At 40.4% G+C, this 20,853-nt stretch overlaps 1 protein-coding gene across 1 annotated transcript in view; it reads left to right on the top strand.

The window, feature by feature from the left end:
• Nucleotides 1-287: 287 nt before the first annotated feature.
• slc4a5a (solute carrier family 4 member 5a) overlaps nt 288-20,853 on the top strand; it is a 33,715-nt gene continuing 13,149 nt past the window's right edge. The window contains exons 1-16 of the mRNA XM_084024850.1: nt 288-329; nt 368-553; nt 6,281-6,339; nt 7,125-7,337; nt 8,928-9,057; nt 9,679-9,839; nt 12,059-12,211; nt 13,160-13,255; nt 14,962-15,017; nt 16,511-16,668; nt 16,760-16,847; nt 17,322-17,476; nt 17,677-17,805; nt 18,063-18,237; nt 19,526-19,659; nt 20,318-20,589. Coding sequence (XP_083880976.1) covers nt 6,282-6,339; nt 7,125-7,337; nt 8,928-9,057; nt 9,679-9,839; nt 12,059-12,211; nt 13,160-13,255; nt 14,962-15,017; nt 16,511-16,668; nt 16,760-16,847; nt 17,322-17,476; nt 17,677-17,805; nt 18,063-18,237; nt 19,526-19,659; nt 20,318-20,589 — 1,978 coding nt within the window. The 5' untranslated portion in view covers nt 288-329; nt 368-553; nt 6,281. The remainder of the gene's footprint in view (nt 330-367; nt 554-6,280; nt 6,340-7,124; nt 7,338-8,927; nt 9,058-9,678; nt 9,840-12,058; nt 12,212-13,159; nt 13,256-14,961; nt 15,018-16,510; nt 16,669-16,759; nt 16,848-17,321; nt 17,477-17,676; nt 17,806-18,062; nt 18,238-19,525; nt 19,660-20,317; nt 20,590-20,853) is intronic.

Below are 20,853 nucleotides of genomic sequence, written 5' to 3' on the forward strand. Positions count from 1 at the left end.
ATTTATTGTCATTTTTATAGTCACGTTCAAAAAACGAAAACTAAGATTAGATATCAAAAATGGTGATCTTTGCTGTTCAGAACCGATCTGTAACCATTAATCCCCCCCCCCCCCCCAAATGCATGCATTTTCAATCCACAATTCACATTTTCATGAGCAGCATCTCGTAACATTCTTTTCTTTATCACTTTTTCCACAATGCTATATATCGACCTGCTGGTACAGTATATTGAGAGATTTTCTATCGGTGGTTGGTGTCAAAACATATTCTGAAACAACTTTGTGCCTGGAGCTCTCTCCTGAGTCCTAGTTTGTTCATTATTGAACCAGTCATGAGAGAGAGAGAGAGAGAGAGAGAGAGAGAGAGAGAGAGAGAGAGAGAGAGAGAGAGAGGCAGACAGGCAGATACAAATAGAAAGGAGCTTTCCTCTTTGCTGAGTTTGTACCATTCAATAGTTTGTTGGAGCTCCAGTGGCATGTTTTCATTGATGCCAAACTACGAGCAGCAAAGGCATTTTCTGCTTTCACTCATTCCCGCTGACAACTAATCCAGGTAAGTTGTTTTATCCTTATCTTATTATCTCATCCGGTTTATTTGTTTTCCTCCCTGTGCACCATTGATTTCTTTCTCTGTCTTTCTGAACTCTCTTGTTTGAAAACTGCCATTTCATATTCTCAGCCTCTTGAGAAATGGCATTTAGCTCCTCTGCTCTTCCTTCCTTAACTCTAAATGACAGTAAGTAACCTATTCAGCGGTGTGTGGGGACAAGCTGGCACTTTGGAGAGTTGTAACCTCTCGATAGTTCACTTAGAGACATATGTCTATGGAAGTCTCTAGTGATATCTTTTGACTGAAACTACTAAGGTAGTAGTAGTATAGAAGTATGGAGTTGAGTTTTGAAGTTTAAAGGTGCATAAATTCGGGTTTGCATTTCGATGGCCTCTCAATGGCTCTCAACATGGCGACGCCTGAGTCGGTGGCTTGTAGCTAACCTATTAACAGCACCAACAATACAAACTACAATCATGAAAATTGCATGCAAGAACATTCAATAAAAGCATGCACAGCTGACCTGTCAACAAAGCAAGCAGAAGCTTGGATAACAACAGAGACAGAGGGAGAGCAACGTCCTTCTCTGCTCAGTTACTCGATATAGGAAATAGTTGTTTAGTTAGTGTGAGAAGTTCATATGTTAATGCTTGTTTAGTGTGCATGATTTGCAAAAGCTGGAAATTATTGATCAACACGATCGAATAAGATCAGCAGTAAAAAAGTTATAAACGTCACAAAGTGTCCCTCGTAGTTTTCCTTTTCCTTGATTGTTTACAAATGAGGCTGAAAGTGCTACTTAAAAAAAATAGCTTAATCAGGGCTGCCAACTTTTCAAAAAACCTTGGATTGAGATTTGGTGTGGCCAACCAAAATGTTGCTGCATATATGGCAATTTTTTGTTTGGCCCATTCAGCATCATTACCATAGAGCAAACATGTTTTACTGCCATTTAGCAGTGGTTGTCAATGTATTCGCCGAACTCACAGTGTACAAATAGAACCTATTGACACAGCATGGCTCATTTTGTGCACATTTACTTTGGGATTCTGTATACAAAATAAAGTAATCAAATACTAAACAGATATACAACATGTTGCAAGAAACATTTAAATAAAAATAAAAAAACAAAAGTTAGGTAACTTTATTTTCAAATGTAAAAGATTTCTTGTTTGTAGCTTCTCTTCCGAGCTCAAAGTCCTTAAGACCTGTGTGCTCATGATGATTTCTCTCGTTCTGACCGTAGACAGTAGGTTCCCACCAAAGAGTAGGCTATACGGCACCATATCCGAGCTCCACCCCCTTGTTGGCTCTGAAAGCTTAACTAATCCATCACGGTGGTGTTTGTCAATAACTAGGGCCCTATGAAATCCGTTTAAATATTTTTTCCGTGTTTTCAGTACGCATTCTTTCCATCAAATGTCTAATCATGTGGTTGGTGACTTAAAATTAAATAAATTAATAAGAAAATATGAGAAATGTATTGAAGAAACATTCTAGTAGTTCTAATTCTAATCCCTTGTCATTCGGAGACAAATGTGCATAAAATATGTAAGTGTATGTGCACATAAATAAATACACTTTCACCATGTCTAAAGCGCGTCTGTGGATCCACTCACCACTATTTAAGTTTCAGTTTCAGTTGTGAATCAGTTCATTTCTGGGCGTTTCTGATGTGAGCTTCTATTTGTAGCTGCCCATCACACGGATTATTGTGGGACGAGTGTTTCTTATGTTTAAAATGTATTCGTGTCTCAGCCCCGTCCCTCGACGCTGGATGAAGCGGTGTGCTCGTTAGTAACACTAAATCACAGTAGAGACTCTCGAAAAAGTTTTTCTTTTCTTTTCTTTTCTTTTCCTTCAGCTGAGGTGTGGTGACAAACACTTATAACGTTAGAGAAAACACGATGCTCTCGGCCCGAGATAACAGATAACAGAATAGATTTGTTTTGTTGCTGGATGGACACTCACAAATCACAAAAATGAAAATAAAATGAGTATATATGTATATATATATATATATATATATATATTCATTTCATTTTCCCTTTTGGTGCTTGTGTACATTTGCATATACCGGCAAAGCACATGAACACATTATCCGATGTGCACGTGTGCATGTTTACATGTGAGTGTGTTAGGGTGCACACCAATTGATCGGCTGTGAGGGGGGGGGGGGGGGGGGGGGGGGGGTGCTGCCTACAGCTCCCGCTCCAGCTGCCCACTGGGTGTGAAGGACACTGATGTGACAGCACTAATTACAGAGGCAGGAAGCCAGAGCTACAAACATTCGCAGCAGTTCAATGGGGCTGCTGGGCTTAACCCATCCTCCACCAACCACTTTACACCTCACATCCCTCCAGGGTGGATCGCATTTCAAGAGTGTCAGTCCACATGAGATATTATCCACAGAGATTCGAATAAAAACACAGATTTCTCTTATAGGATGTGGAGAGCAGAAATGCTTGGAAGACAGAGCAAACTGTGTAGAGAAGTAGAAATAAAAAATAAAATACAACACAGCACCTCTAAATACTTAAACTGCGATTTCAAAAAAGTAACTGGAGTAATAAATACAAAATGGACTTAATCTTATTTTGTGGCGTTACTTCTAAGACTGGTGACAGTCAAGTGGTAGGATTAATTTGTTTAGGTATAAAAGAAACTGGATATTTGTTTTTTTACGGACATATGTTTGTGCTCTCTGGGTACTTTCTAGTTTAGTAAATAACCAAGAACACCACTTCACTTTGCATCGTCATAGCTTGCTTAACAGCTTTGTTTTTCTTGTTGTTTTTCTTGATGATGACAATTCATGTATTATTATTTCTGTCCGTACTAAACTTGATGTGTAGTGTAGTTTTTCTGGCTACCTGACACATTTTCAAAATTTACTCGTTTTAGGTGTCTCCACATTCTACAGCAAACAGCTATAATAAAATAAAATAAAATAGAGAAGGAACTATTTACAATGATTGATATGATATGCTGTCCTTTAGGTGGGACTGTTTCAGGGTCCTGGTGTTGTGCATGCTACTTAAATAGCATGGCTTACTATGACCAAGGAGAACAGAAACAATAGTGAATCATGGCCTCAGACTTGGAGGAACCAACAGAACCACATCATCTATAAAAAGTAGAGACACAATGTTGAGGTCCCAAATCCAGACACTGTGCAGTGTGATACCCCAATAACTGGAGCACACTCTCCGGTCCCCCATTTTAAAAATGGGAACTACCAACCCGTTCTGCCACTCTGCAGGCACTGTCCTCCATGCAATAATGAAGAAGCATGTCAACCAAGAACTTTCAGCCTCTCAGAGCGAATCTCATCCACCCCTCATGCCTGCCCACCGAGGAGCCATTTGATCACCTCAGCTACCTCTGCCAGGGATATGGCAAACCTATATTTTCAAACATTGGAGGATGTGTTGGTGAGATTCAGGAGTTCCTCAAAGTGTTCATTCAACTCCTCAACACTATCTCCAGACCAAGTCCACAGTTCTCCTCCCAGCTGAACACAGCCCAAGCCTTATTTTCCCCTTCTGAGTGATCTAATGGTTTGCCAGAACCAAAAGTCCTTCACCACAGTCTCCCTGATGTCCTCCCACATCTGGGTTTTTGCTTTTGCAACCCCCACAGCTGCAGCCCTTCTTGCCAAACGGTACCTTTCTGATGTTTTTGGAGACTACTGAGCCAGCCAAGCCTGAAAGCACGATCTTTGGCCAAGTGTGTTATGGCACCAAGAACCTTGTGAACCTCTCTATGCTGAACATGGTGTTTGTTATGGCAAATCCATGATTAGCACAGAAGTCTGGGAGATTCTACCAGAACTAATGCTCTTTATCATACGCTTTATCATCAGCGAAACATCTCCAAAACCAAGTCCAGGTGCGTACGATACAGCTTTCAAGGAAGATAAGCCAAGTTTATAACACTAAACGGAGAATGAATGATGGACTTCATTCACTTGGTAGGCACAAAAACCTCCACATTAATACTAATGCTCCCTGGTGTCTTTAGGCAAGTGAATGAGAGCATGTTGGCCTTCACAGCTTTACAAGCTTGTTTTGACGTTCTTCCCACTCACAGGAAAAAACGATAATGATCCTTTGAATATTTTATATTGAAACATATGTCCACACACAGATTAAAAACCTATTTGTGATACGGTGAAGGAAATTTATTGCGGAAAAAACATGTTTCCTTCAGAATGAAATCGACAATGCAGTTTCATGTATGGGAATGCAAATATTTAGGAGAGCAAAGCTGGCCTTCCAGACATGGTGTTTGAATAAATGCTGAAACTGAACAATAGTATCCATGTGTGTTGGAGTCTCACAACATCTTTCCTTTGTCCACTTCTGATCTATCCTTTTGTGGAATGGTATCAATGAAGTCTGGACATAACAGTTAGTGTTGTCCCTGATAAACAAAACAAAAATACCAATCCTCATTCTCATCTCATAGACATACAGGCAAATTCAAATTCCAAGTAGCATCTTGCTTCCAATTACCATAGCCTTCTGTACATAATGCTGCAAATGTGTATGCTCTCTAATCTGTCACCAGCAGGAACAGGGTGGCCTTAAACTGCTGGTGGCATTCAATGTGTGAATTTGTACCACGTGCGATAAGTTATCCTAACATTCCATCGACTTGGCCTCCCTTTTAATTATTTTCCTATTGATCTGCACTGTAACCCAACATGCAGGTCAGTAAATACGGCTGCTGCTGGAGTCTTATATGCCATAAATAAAGCTATGATACACACACATACATACATGCACATGTTTGTACAGACATGACAGTGTACAATTACACAATTGTATCGGTAAACACAGACATATACACATACCAATGTATGTGTATATGTCTGTGTTTACCCTTGTGCACAATACAGCATACACCAGAGGTTCTCACAAGGTTTGTGTCAAGGATCCCTAAATTGATACATAGTAGGTCGTGGCCCCCACTTGGAACCAGAATTCTACAGGCAGAGAAACCTATGATTAGAAAAGACATTCTTACGCCGCGTTCACACTACACCTTTCCGTTGACGGATCTCATTTGCATGGGCTTGTGTTACATTATGCCGAAATTAATTGTGGGTCCAATCCGTGGAGAAGTTGAGAAAAATTTAATATTTTGGCCGGCGATGGATCCGTCAGCCAATCAGATCGAGATCAGAGCTGGCTGTGTCTGCAAATGCATCTCCCCATGCGCCAGACACGCCTTCCCTCGTCCGGCAACGGTCCATCAACGTACGCCTGTAGTGTGAACGCATCCTTACTCGCATTGGTCTCACTTCTACACTCAGCATTATCTGTCTTGATTTTTCAGGTGTTTTATTCATATTTTCAATCACACATTGAATTGTGAAAGCAAGAAGCGACCATCACCCAGGAAAATGGTCATTTGATTTTTGGATTTAAAAAACTTCCTCACACTTCTGTGGTAAAAATAAAAAATACAACGCTTATCTAAAATAATTTATGTTATATAATAATATGGTAATATTTATGTATTTGACGTTAGCTCAGTATAGTTTTCATTGGAAAGAGTTCAGACACACAGAGACATATACACACACACACACACACACACACACGCACACACATAACCATATCACCATCCACACAGACTAATGTTATGCACTCATATTCATAGATTTGTTACTTTCACAGTTTGAAACAATGCTCCAAAATTGTGTCTCTTCCTTTCTACCAGGATGGACCATGACGATCGAGGGATGGGCCTCTCTCACCATCGATATGAACAGGAGGAAGGTGAGTGTGTGTTCACACATACTCTACTTGTGTGGTTCATATCTATGGTAGATCCATCTCGGAGTGTCCCTCTGCAAATAGAAACAGGGCATTTTGTCATTACATGCATTTTGTATCTTAGTATTATCGCAACATCATCACACGTCAAGTATCTGATTTGTTCTGAGAATTTGTGTGGCTGAATGCATCAAATGGAGGGCAAATGAGATTTTTGGTGTCTTTTTGTATGGATCTGTGTTTTGTGAGGCTGGGGAGTTGCAGATGCATGTTTGAGTGAGTTTGTGTGTATTCTATGATCATGTGGAGCGGCAGGTTCTGTTTTTTTCCTATATTGGTTTGTGTCCACATGGATTTTAGTGTGCAATTAAAATTAAATTGAAACCCTAATTGCTAGAAGATGATACAACTCACACCATTAGTGTATGTGTTGCAACACAGGGAATATACAAGCCAAATGTTAACACACAGGAAAGCTACAGCACTGAAGCATTGTGAATATTAATTTATTGTTTTCTGTAATAGGCAGATATGGTGTGAAACATAATGTATTCAGGGTTGTGGTTAAAAACAAACCTCTGATCATGAGAAATGAATGAAAAATCTCATTCAACAATCTGCCATTGTTGGTTGGCTGTCAGTCAACAATTTTTTGCTGTTTCATGAAACATTCATTTAAATAATATGTATGTAACTATTCAAAAGGAACATATATATGGGCACTTCAGGTGCAACCATTTGTATATTATTCATGAAAGCATCCAGAAACCCTCCATATTTGTCTCCAGACCATCAGTCCATCTACATTGGTGTCCCAGTGCCTCGAGGATATCGACGCAAACGCAGACGAAGGCGCTCTAGTCGTGAGGCTGCCGACGTGGACAGGGACAGACTCTATAACCACCACAGACACCAAGAGCACGACCGCTACCGAGACATAGACATAGAGGAAGGACTTATGGATTGCAACGAACAGAGTCTCCAAGACATCAACCGCACTAGTGAGTAAGCGGCCAGAGAGCCATGACATGCGATGGTATAGGACAGCAGGAACTTACTTACACAGCTTTCACACTAGTCTCACACGATGGCTTCCAGGGAGGCTTTACTTTGCAAGACCAACCGTTAATGTAGTGTCTGAATCTCAGCTCATGAGTACGACCTCAAAGCTAGTCTTTTTTTTTTCTTTTCAATATGATCTAATACTTGCATCGATAGGGCACTCCTTCGATTTTACAGGTCAAAGGCAATTTACTCTTCCTGGTTAGTACAACTATGAAAACACTTGTATAATGTCTTCTGTGACTCTGAAGCTTCAATAAATGTAGTACTGGCAGAGTGCTGCTATGCACCTCTTTTACAGTTATGCATTTTTTATACACACATTTGTGAATAGAATATAATTAAGTAAAAATAATGACAGCCAGTGCTGTAAATATGGCAAAGAAAGGCTTCTTATAGAAAAGCTCCCGTGAATTCTGGTATATATTAATAAGTGTTCTGCACAGAGCTTCCAGGGAGGCTTTATTTAAAGGTTAAAACCCCTTCCAAAGGATTGGTACAGACATGAATCAGACTGTGTCATTTATTACAACTTTGTTGCACTCTTCTTCTACTTCATGCTTTTGCTTCCTTCCAGCAGTTTTAACACTGGACAGCAGGCGTCTCAGACACATTCTGGGAATTTGTAGCCTCTGTTTCAGGTTGGAGTAATGACTCGCCCTGCAGAACATTGCTGCTTTGGCTTTTAAAGACTTTGGCTGGGAAGGTTGTCAACCTTACTGAATCGATTTTCAATTGCAAGTGCAGCAGAGGTGTTAACTTTATCTGAGCTGACTCAATGGCAAAGTTTACATCAAACATGTTGTTTGATAGGTGTAGATGGTCATGAACGCCATTCAGATAAAACCACATCAACATCAAGTGGAACTCACTGTTCATTCAATATCATTGACTCATCCCATGTACAGAAATTACCATACAGCTCAGTCTATAGGTCAGAAGCAGCTGACATGGTCCCCTAATAGATCAGTACCCTGCAGCACCACTCATGAACATTGGGTCCAATTCAACATCCATACAATAATGACATGGATGGTAACTACAAGGCTTGTGATTGGAAACCTATAATCAGTTACAAATGTGGGATCTGAAAGTATGCTTCATTACTGCCATCATGACTGCTGGTGCAGTTGTAAATGACATACAATAGCCTTCAGCTGGTTGAAGAGAAGGTGTTAAAGAAGGAGTGAAAATATGAATAGTTATAGAGTCTATCAAGTCAATTGATCGATATTGGAGATCACTATTTACATTCATAAGTGGTTATTCATAGGTTCATTTCTAGGTTATAACCATTAAGCTATAAAGGTTTTTACAACTATAACATGTCAACAAAACACTTCTATGTTCTTAGCACTTTGGTCATAGCACTGTTTTTCTTAAGGTATACTTGCTGAACAGCTACTTTACTCAGATGAGGGCCTAATGTTGTGGTTTCTTTCTTTTGACAAAAGTCGCTTTGGACAAAAGGGTCTGCTAAATGACCTAAATGTAAATGTAATGTAAATATAAATCTTCTTTCCATGAAGTGTCCCCAGCGGCGGAACGGCTACGTTACATCCTGAGTGAAGAGGATGACATGCCCACGCCGACACTCTTCACAGAGATGGACACTCTACAGCGAGAAGGAGACGAGCTGGAGTGGAAGGAGTCTGCCAGGTGATTTACTACACTCACAAACACATGCATACTCAGATTCAGGCACAGTCAAGCTTCTGCCACTCGAAAAATAGAATTGCTCTTGTATTATGTTGCTTTGCTTTTGGTTAAAGAGTCTACCCATTTGACAAATGTTTCTGCATGTCCAAAATACACTTTAATGTCCAGCAAACTGTGTTTAATGTATGACCTGACTCGACACTGCCACAATGAATGCAAACACAAAACAAAATGAAAAATGAACGCTGAGACCACAGAAAGCAAATTGAAAATTGGGCATTGTCAGACTGCGGCATGTTAGATGATCAAACTGAGTTCAAAAGTTGGTAAAAGTCATAAAAGTGATTATTGTCATGCATAGCAGCAATACAAGCCTCACCACTGAACAACACTGAGCCGTACTGAGTGTTGCTCCTCTGTGAGCGAACTCTCCTGCTTCTTTCCAACACCCTGCTGCTTCACATTATACGGTGTGATGCCTGGGAGCTGCGAGCTCAAACCACAGACATCTACTGAGTAATGGGCACCACCAGCAGAGCTGAGACACCAAGCTCGACAACATCTCAACATTTGCATTTTCCTCACGTCTTTTTTCTCTCTTGGTCGTCTTGCTGCTTTCAGGTGGGTGAAGTTCGAAGAGAAGGTGGAAGAGGGAGGAGAGAGGTGGAGTAAACCCCACGTGTCCACACTCTCCCTGCATAGTCTTTTTGAGCTTAGGACATGTCTCCAGACGGGAACGGTACTGTTGGACCTGGAAGGCTACTCACTGCCTCAGATAATTGGTAAGTAACGAAGTACAAATACTTTGTTATTGTACCTAAGTAGAATTTTCAGGTATCTGTACTTTACATGAGTGTTTATTATTCTGACAATTCCCCCCCTACATTTTAAAACAAGTATCTGAATGTACTTCTTACATTTTCCTAAACGGCTAAATACTTTTGCATTTGAGCTGAATTGAGTTTTTTTTTTCTTATTGATATGATGCAAGATTCAGTTAGCCTTGAAAAAGAAAACAGCCAGTAGAAATGTCCTTCATAGGGATGCTTTTTATTTTATACTATATTTCAGAGCCTGTACCTTTTCAATTTTACTTGACGAAAGAAGTTGAATCAGTGCTTGGTTGTTTTGTGATGGAATTGAGTTGCGTTTTGGTAAAAAGTAAAACAATCATCATGAGCTTTTAGCCGAGCTTCTGCCTATTATGTGGATATGCAAGATAAATGAGTTGCTACATGGTTCACATGTCCTCATCTAATATTTGCTGAGACCTGAGGAAACGTAGGGGTTCAGGTTCAAGAGGTGAGTCGTGACACACCTGTAACATTGCTTCATAAAATGTTGCCTGGGTTTGCTAACTGACAATGCATTCAAAATGACACAGCTAGTGGATTAGCTTTAAATGCATTTTCCAGGCTGTGACACTTTTCTATGAGCTCATTTTTTTAGCACAAACCAGGAGAGAAATTACAGAACAAACTTCATTCACAAATGTAAGGAATTGCAGCTCCAGAAGTTAAACTTTTATTCCTCGTGCAATATTAGTCTAAAGCCGAGCTGAAGGTAATGCTGTTAAAGTCTCATTGTGGCCATCTTTAAATGATGTTGCATGCTTTTGACTTTGTGTGTATCCCTTTGTTTATTTATTTCTATGAAATATGAATGTGTGTTACGTTACACCGACAAAACAGGGATCAATATGAGACTAACCCTCAAAACCGTTGATAATGGAATCTAAATAGCAGTTTCAGAATGAAACATTTCATGATTCCTTACCAAGCTAAATAGCCAGTTTTAAACTTTCCTCCCAGCTGCCAACTCATGCGTTCCCCATTTTCCCTTTGCTACCACTCACCACGTGTCAAAGCGGAAGCTGCAGATGCATTAGTATGGAGCGGTCAAGTAAATCAATTAGATAATCAAAAGCACAATAATCAATGGCAACAGCTTCTGTGCAAAATAAAAAAAACTGCTAGATTGCTGCATATAGCACAATACAGTTTTTATATGCGTATACCTCAATGTTGTTGCTTATCCCAATTTCCCCGTTAACGTTAGTTGGTCAAGGGACTGGCACAAGACTTTAACACTAACATCCCTTGTTGCTGTTAGTTTATGTAATCTTGGACGTTGTCATGAGCACACATCTGTGAACATTTTGAGTAATTAAAATTACACTGTGCCACTCTAGCATACTCTAGGTGCTTGAAGAGTTTGGTTTGATTCATTTCATTTTCAATTATTCTGACTTTATTTAATACAATCTGTGTCATTTGTCACTGATTCTCTTACAAAACCTGATTTTAATGGAGCTGTTGTTAGTGTTAAATTCTTGGTTATTGTCTGTTTGCTGTGGGAATTCTCCAGCAAAACATGATGATGGTTATAATTCAAAAGATAATCTAAGTTCCTTCATATGAGACGAAGCCTTGGGGATCAGCATTACCCAATGTTCAGGATGGAAATCAACAATCAAGCAGTGCTCCTCCTGTAACTCTTGTGGACTGACACTGCGGGGTGCTGTATTATGTGGTTTGTATATACAGGGAATGAAGTTGGAATAATTTGCAAATGTTTTTTCTTTTATAGCGCCAAACAAATGGTATGCATGAATACATTTTCACCTGGGTAACTCTGACACAGCACAGTGGTGCAGTGGTTAGTGCAGCCGCCCCATGTACAGAGGCTCAACATCCTCGACGCAGGGATCCCGGGTCGACTCCCGGCCAGGGATCACTTTCCTGCAATGTCTTCTCCCTCTCTCTCGGTGCTCTAGCAGAAAAAATAATCTTTAAAAAACAAATGATTAGAATACAAAATATTCCAAATTTATGGGCAACAGTGTATATCATCAATATTATGAAGGCCCTATGCTCTTTATTTAACTGATGTTAATAACTACCCCTAGCCATGTGCTAATGCATAACATGGTAACACATTGTATGACTGGATCCGTTTGCAAAAATCTCCTCATGTGAAATATGAATGTGTCCTTTTCCAGATGACATCATTGAGAGACAGATAGAGGAAGGCATGATATCTCCTGAACTAAGAGATCAGATCAGTTTTGTCCTGCTGAGGAAACATCGACACCAGACCAAGAAACCAATCCACCGCTCGCTAGCCGACATTGGCAAGACCAGCTCTTCCACCAGTGAGTGTCCAGCTGTGTAGCTATTGGAAATAATCATCTAGCGTTATCTAAAATATATTATGGGATCAGCATTTCCATGAGTAATAATATACAATGGTGGACCGTGTATATTGTGACATGCCATTACATGAAATAACACTCAATGAGTCAATTCTGGTCCCACATATAATTTTGCAGCCTGTGAGAAATTCATTATGCATTTATATATATATATATATATATATATATATATATCATTATGCATAAATAAGGCTCATAACATCCAAAGGGGATGTATGAATGTTTGATGAGTTAATTACCGCTGTAGCATTTCCTCACCTCATCCAGGCAGGACACTGTAGTGGTTAATAGTAGTATTATACTTTAGTCTGAGAGTATCTAGGTCACCAAGTCAGGCCGAGACTGTTATCGCAAAGTGTCCTTGAAGAACACAAAAGCCACTGGAAAAATCTGCTTAAAATTAAAACTAGAAAGACCTGTATTACTGGAGAGATCTATGTAACGCTTGCCTAACAAAGAGTCAGGCAAGGGAGGAGTGAGTGAAGCATCTATGAGTTTTTAGAGAGAAGAAGACTCATGAGTTGAAAAAGAGACATGGAAGTGTGGAGCTGACCACCTGATCAGGGGCGTGGAACCCCTTGGACCAACAGCATATAAATTGAGGACTCACAGTGTAATCCTCAGTTCACCCCGGGGTAACTCACGATGCTTGTGTCCTGTATTGGCTATTAGACATCAGTTGGCTTGAAGACTGGCTGGCTCTCCTCTCATCTGTGACTCCAACTCTGAGCGTATCTGATAGATAGTTAATGTATCAAATATGGACCTAGGAATAAAGTGGTTGAAGTTTTTGCTACAACAACACCTACTGCTGGATAAATCCTAAAACATCACCTCTGACCGCCCTGTTACTGTGGGTGTCTGTCACCATTTCCCTTCCATTTGCAGATCGTGTCGGACCCCGAGGTGGTCCAGTGGGCAACTGTAACCGATCCACAGAGGACCTGCGAATGAAACAGCAGTCTGCCAGCTATGGTCGCCTGCGTGAGTGCCGCTCTGCGGGTCCACAGTTTGCGGGTTCATCTTGCATGTGTGGTGCATTATAGATAGACACATCTCTGTCGTTTTTAAGGTGTAATACTATTTAAATGGCTATTGATTTGTGTAAAACACAAGGGATGTTTAGCTATTTGAAGGCGGATTTATTTACCATAAAATAAAATCAAAAATCATGAGAAAAACATTTAAAATGGCATTTAATCATCACAGAACCCTCAAACTAATTACAGAGACAGAGGGCGTCTTCACAGAGACTTGCTTTGTCATCATTCTTTGGTGGAAATTGAATATAAACATTGTACAGTTATATTGACTAACTGTAGTCAAGAACAAACCTCCATCTTGTCAGCAGGGACTCAAAGGGCTGGCACGGCCTGGTCCAGCTCTCCCTGAAACATGAGTGACACCCCCCTGGTGACACCAGAGGATTCCTGGTGCACGGTGCCCTAAATGTCAATGTAATGCAAACAAACATTTGTTTACTGACCCCAAATTATACGGTTTATTAAAGTCATCAAAATGCAAATAGTTGCTCACTTCCTTCAGAGGTGGGAAGTAACAAAATAATACTTTTGTAAAACTTTCAGGTTATATGTACTTTCTACTCCTTACATTTTCAGCAGGCTCATTACTTTAGTTGTAATGCATTTGATGGTAATTATCAATTTTATTCTTGTTAATATGATGCAAGATTCAGTTAGCCTTGCAAAATGACATGCAATAAAAATGTGAGGGGGACAATATTCAGAGAAAGAAAGTTGCAAATTTGTGAGTTTATAAAGTCATAGAATGTAAACATTTATTTTTCTAATTAATACATCACAACGTGTGATAATGCCTCGTTAAGGCCCTTAGGCTGATGGCAGTTGATAGTTATTGTTATTATTTCATTTATATGGGCCAAATTGTCATCTTATAGGTGTTTATTGATCGGGCGGTTGGGCTAAGATGCTAGGTAGTTTTCACTTGTTAGCATAGCAACGGCAAACATCTGGTCTTAGCGGAACCAAGCAACTTGTTTATATTGGCTATATATACACGTTCGACATTAGACATTATTTTTTAGTAAGCCTATACATAAAGTCCCACTTTTTTTTCTCTGAATATTGCCCCCTTCTCTCGGGGAAGGGGGCATACGCTGTCGTATGGATCATACGCTGTCGTATGGATCAGTACTTTTTGAACACAAGTATGTGTACTTCTACTTCAGTATAGAATGACCTTTTACCCCTCCGCTACCTTCTGGGGTGAAATAATACATTTTAGGTCATGAATTGGCATCTCAACTGTTTAGTGTAATAAGACTGTTTGCATTGAACTGGATTTCCTTTCATCTTCAACTAGCATAGCAGGTCATATGTGAGACAGCCTGTTCCACATCAGAGGGACCAATTTCACTCCAGTTGCTTTTCTGTTGGATTGTTAAGTTTCCCTCTGGGGGCATTGCTCCCTACACTGCTAAGTCACACATTGTCTTAGATATCATGTTTAAGATTTTTTTTTAAATGGGGCAAATTGTACAAAAATGACTTTATACCTTTGTTTTAATGCTTTACCTTGCTATTATTGTCACACATGGTGTTTATTTTATATTTTACAATGTTGGATCATAAATTATCCTAAATATACAGCATATAATTAAGTGTATAACTGTTATTGTTGTTGTTTTGTTTTATTGTTGTTTTTTTCAGGTCACGCCCAGAGTAGGAGTATGAATGATATTGCAGATACTCCCAGCACAGACCAGGTGACAGTGTTTATCTTCTGCACATTCTTAAGCATTATATACCTACACATTTACAAACGTATTTAATTGACTGAGATAGTAAAATATTACTTGACTTAACAACCTCAACATCCACATTTACCCAAAATGTGCTTTATATTTACAGGGTTTTAACTTTATCATTAAACTCATGTTTTTATCTTTTATAATAGAAAAATGTCTATTTATCTGCATGGACAGCCACTATCTCTGGAGCCATGCTCATTTTCCACTTTGTGGCTTTCGATTATAGCAGAGATTACCTATCTCATGTCTCAGGAAGGCGTAATGCTGTGTTGAATTGTTCCACCGGAGTGGTGAGAGCCAGCTCTGTCCTAAGTGTCATCAATCTTTCATTACTGTTGCTAGTGAAAGTGACAGCTAGTGATAGAGGAAGCATGCAAACACATAACTCACCCATTTGTGGGGCCGATTCGATAATGTGGCTTAAACCCAGTGACACATGCGTGGATCGATGCGAGGGCGTGCTTTTGTTGCTTGGATTAGACGACACATAGGTCAGGATTAAGTGTCACTCACAGCGATGACTAATGTACGAACATGAATGAATGCAATTCTTTTTTCTTTTTTTTTTTTTGTGCAGCTATGAGGACGAGCACTGGTTGTCCAGTTCCAAGTACTCCGCCTATGGGTGGCTGACTGGCTGCACAAAATGTATTGATAGGCCTACAGTAGGTCACATGTGACAATGGACAAGTGATAGTTTGTTGTGTGCGTGGGTGTGTCAATATTGAACTGGCTGGGGAAAAACATGGATCTCGTTGTGCAGTCCGCGTGCTTGGCCCTCACATGTAGCCGCAGATTCGGGCTGTGGGTTAAATTGGCAAGGCTCTCCATCACTGAGTGTTATTGTGCTGATCAGCTGACTCATTTCCTGCCACACCTTTACATGCAATCAGACAGGTCAGGTTAGCTTGCCATCCCTCTGTCAGTCACAGCTTGGGCCTGTCTGATTGCTATGTCTTGAGGTGTAATGCTCTGGAACAACGCAGGGTTGGTAGCTTGAAAATGTCTGCCGATTTCAAAATACCCTACATATCTGCCAGGTTTAGAGAGACTGTTGGTAACAAATAATGAGAAGATGGCACTTTAATGATCACTGTAGAGAGATCCAGTCATCCAGCCTGCAAGAAATTATTTATTGGCCAATTAGTTTCTCGCCTTTTTCTCTAGAAAAATCAGTGCATTCACTTTACTGTCACACACAAATAAATGTAGAAAATCCTCACATTTGAGAAGGTTGAGAATTGCCCTTTCTGCTTCCAATAAATACTGCAACTATTGATTGATTATCTAAATCGTTTTCATTAAAGCCTGTGACTAATTGTTTCAGAAAAAGTATAAGTGAGAAAATAATGGAGGTTGCAAAGGACAAAAGAGGGGCAAAAGCAACATCAAATATGACGGTACCAAAGGTGATAACATATTTCTTACCATGTTCTCTCTTTATGCAGCTAAAAAATAAATTCATGAAGAAAATCCCTAGAGATGCAGAGGCATCCAATGTCTTGGTGGGTGAAGTGGATTTCCTAAACAAACCTTTTGTAGCCTTTGTCCGCCTGGCCCAGGCTACAACACTAGGAGGTCTGACTGAGGTCCCTGTTCCTACCAGGTAAAATGACCTGCCATGTATTTTACAAAGCCCCTTTCACAGACACCTGCTATCCCAGCACATAACTCACATTCTTATTGTTACGATACAGATTCCTCTTTATTCTCTTGGGACCCCAAGGAAAGGCTAAGTCATATAATGAGATCGGCCGAGCCATAGCAACCCTAATGGTGGATGATGTAAGTGTCATTGTGTTTTAAAAATGTTTTTTCCATGACAAGCCATGTCTGTCTTCCCCAGGCTGAAGAAACATCCTGGTTTTCATGTTTTTCATATTTAGTTTGTGCTTATTTTTTATTTTTTTTGGTTTAAAGTCCTAATGACCTGCTGTCTGCTGTCTCGTTAGGGGTCTCGTTAACTTGGACCAATGCGCAAAGTCATTGCCAATTAGAATCAACCCTTTGATTACGATGCTGTGCACTTAACTCACAGTGGGCATTATTAGTTACCGACAGTGTTTTTGACTGAGGTCAAAATGTCGATATAGTTTCCACAGCTCACGTTAAACAAGTCTCCAGAGGCCATCAGAGAGAATGTGAAAGAGGGAAATCCCTTTTATTAGAGCAGTACATAGACTGATCACTATCAGACCGATAGAAGCCAGTTGAAAAGGTGAAATCCTCTCTGCTTATCTCTCTCCCTCCATCTCACAGCTCTTCAGTGATGTAGCCTATAAGGCCAGAGATCGTGAGGACCTCATCGCAGGCATAGATGAATTTTTGGATGAGGTGATTGTGCTGCCGCCTGGAGAATGGGATCCTAAAATCCGCATTGAGCCCCCCAAGAAAGTCCCCTCGGCGGAAAAAAGGTTGGAGTTTTACACCACAGCAGTGCACATTGAGCTCTCAGCTTTCTTGTCTGTGTCACAATGAGTAATAAGCCTACAACAATTGCAGACCTCAGTCTTAAATCAATTTGATTTGTCAAGATTTCGACTGCAGCTAAATAAATTGTGTCCTGAATGAAGCTTTAGCCATACCATATGTACCGTATGTATCGTCTCTGCAGGAAGTCAGTGTTTTCCTTAAATGAACTGGGGCAGATGAACGGCACAGCCGGAGGAGGAGGAGGCCTGGCAGAGGACGAGGAGATGCCACCGCAGCATGAGCTGGGAGAGGAGCTGGCATTCACTGGACGGTAAGGTAGTCCAAACCAGATCAGACCAACCCTGGCTTATGGCAACCACATTTTAATATTAATTCATTAAAATTTGGCAAACTGATATGTGAACCTCCTTTTAATGAGCACTTTAGCCAAGGATGCAAAGATTCTTGGGTCGGTGCAGTTTAAGTGATGTAGCTAAAATCACACAACCAATAAACCCAACGTGATTTTATCCTGATCTCTCTTTTTTTTAAAGCATCCTAACCAATGAGTGTGTCTGTGTACAACAGTTTCTGTGGCGGTCTGTACCTGGACATAAAGCGGAAATTGCCATGGGTCCCCAGTGATTTCTATGAGGGTTTCCACATTCAGTCCATCTCCGCAGTGCTCTTCATCTACTTGGGCTGCATCACCAATGCCATCACCTTTGGTGGTCTACTGGGAGACGCTACCGACAACTACCAGGTAAACAAGAGGAATAACTTGTATTTATTGGGGGGGTAGAGTGGGTTGGCTGGCAACCGTAAGATTGTCGGTTCGATCCCCGGCTCCTCCTAGCTGAGTGCCTGGTGTCCCTGAGCAAGACACCTCACTCCAATTGCTCCTGACGAGCTGGCTGTCGCTCTGCGTGGTTGACTCCGCCGTCAGTGTGTGAATGTGTGTATGAATGGGTGAAAGACAGTCATTCCTGTAAAGCGCTTTGGAAAAAAGCACTATATAAATGAGGCCATTTACCATTTATTATCTCTACAGCGTAGCAGAACAGTTTATGGCATTTTCACAATTATCATTTATTATTATCATTTAAAGAAGTGTTTGACATGACAACTAAGTGGTTTAATTAAACATTTCCCAAAAGATACAAACACGTGGCTTTATTTTCTTGGTTGCCATTTATCAAGCTTGGAAGTGCAAAGAATATGTCATTTGAGATTGTTAGATTGTTGTTTAATGATATCATTTGGATTCAAACATGGAGGTGACTGATTTTGTTTCATATAAATCCACAATTCATATAAAACAAGATACTGAACATTATACTTAAGGAATAGTTTGTCATTTTGGGAAAATACTTATTTCCTTATCTCTCCAAGTGTTACAGTAAGATGGATACGACTCCTGTGAGAGAGATCTTCTCATCTAACTGTCAAAAAGCAAATTGGCATATTTCACAAAATGTCAACCTCTTCCATTAAGCAAAAACAAGGAAATATAGCAACACCAGCAATGATTGGGGATGTCACAATTTTAGGATTTCATGCATATCAGTTACACATGCATGATCCTGGATGCTATGTTTGGGTGTACATGATGTGGCACACAGGCAAGTAGGCACTAGGAGATTAAAACCAACTGATTTCTCGGGTAGACAGTGTTTTTCTGTTTTTCATTTTATTTTCGTTGAATAAGCAATATCTACTTCAGTGCGCCACTCGTCTAAATGTGTTTGCACATTGGAACAGCTGAGAAAAACTGCAAGACATCATTATTAATTGTATTATATTGCTCAGTAACACAATATAGTGGTGCCATTGATTCTCTAATATGAACCTCCCCTTGCCAGAAAGTGTCTTCATAAATAGGTGTCTGGTCACGCTGCACTTTGTTTTATTGTTATATCGATTCCTCTTATGTGATTTTCTGACTTTATCAACACCATCAACTTGGTCTGGGAGCCGCTTTCCTCTCTGTCACCTTGCTCTTCCTTTTTGCATAATAACCTCCCCCCCCCTCCCTCTTCCTTGTCCAACAGGGTGTGATGGAGAGTTTCCTGGGTACAGCTCTGGCTGGTACTGTCTTCTGTCTCTTCAGCGGGCAGCCCCTCATCATCCTCAGCTCTACTGGACCCATCCTCATCTTTGAAAAGCTTCTGTTTGAATTCAGCAGGTGAGCTTCTTTAGAGCCAAATGATCTCTCAGTACACAGATATAGTCAGAACACTGAGTACTGTAGACACCCTCTTATGTGTCATTTGGAGGATTATTGCAGAATCCCATTGTAGAGAAAAACACAACCTAATAACCTGCTCTGCAGTGTTCATGATAAATGTATACAAACCTCTATCAGTGTCCATACACAGCAGCCTGTATACCTTTGATTTCCTTTGGGCTTACATAAAGCACTTTCACTGGTGGTCTGTATTGCTAGGTGAACAAATAAACAAAGTTAATTTCACCTGACATTTCTGGCTACTTTCAGGGGGTTCACACACACACACACACACACACACACACACACACACACACACACACACACACACACACACGACTCACTCCACCTGTTAGCCACAGGTACATAACCTCAAACTAGGTGACTGTATAAGTTCATATGTCCATTATAACTTCAAATTATTAACTCGAATAGCATTTTGATTAGTTAAAGGTCAATTTTGTTGAAACTAGTTACCACATTTGTGATTTTGTGTTACCTTTTCCATCCAAGTTATAAATACAAATAATATATGTGCAGAAGAGCAGCGTAGGATAAATTTGTGTTGGTACTTTCCATTTCTTTCATTAATGCATTCACCATGCATCTCCCAAAGGAACAATGGCATAGACTACATGGAGCTGCGTCTGTGGATCGGCATGCACTCCTGCCTGCAGTGTTTCATCCTGGTAGCTACAGATGCCAGCTACATCATTAAATACATGACCCGCTTCACCGAGGAGGGCTTCTCCAGCCTCATCTCCTTCATCTTCATTTCTGATGCCATCAAGAAGATGGTGGGCTCCTTCAAATATTACCCCATCGACACCGACTTTAAGCCCGACTACATCACCACCTACAAGTGTGAATGCCTGGCTCCAGACACGGGTGAGTTTATCCCTTGGCTCAGGGAGATGCAGGGGGATTATCCACAAGGAGGCAGTGTGGCTACAAAGGCTTCTGAGTAGCCTTTACAAAGGCTATTCAGTTGACCAAAGTCTTGATTGGAGAGAAGATTGGAGAGAGAATGTGTTGTTATGTTCTTCATCGGAGGCTAAAGGAAATTACATTTGAAGTGTTTTTTCAAGATGCACCTTTCTCTTATCAGTCTAAGTACCAATGTAGTGCTGCAACTGAGAAGAGAGTCCAGTT

Source organism: Eutrigla gurnardus, assembly GCF_963514095.1.
Source record: "Eutrigla gurnardus genome assembly, chromosome: 13".
NCBI lineage: Eukaryota > Metazoa > Chordata > Actinopteri > Perciformes > Triglidae > Eutrigla > Eutrigla gurnardus.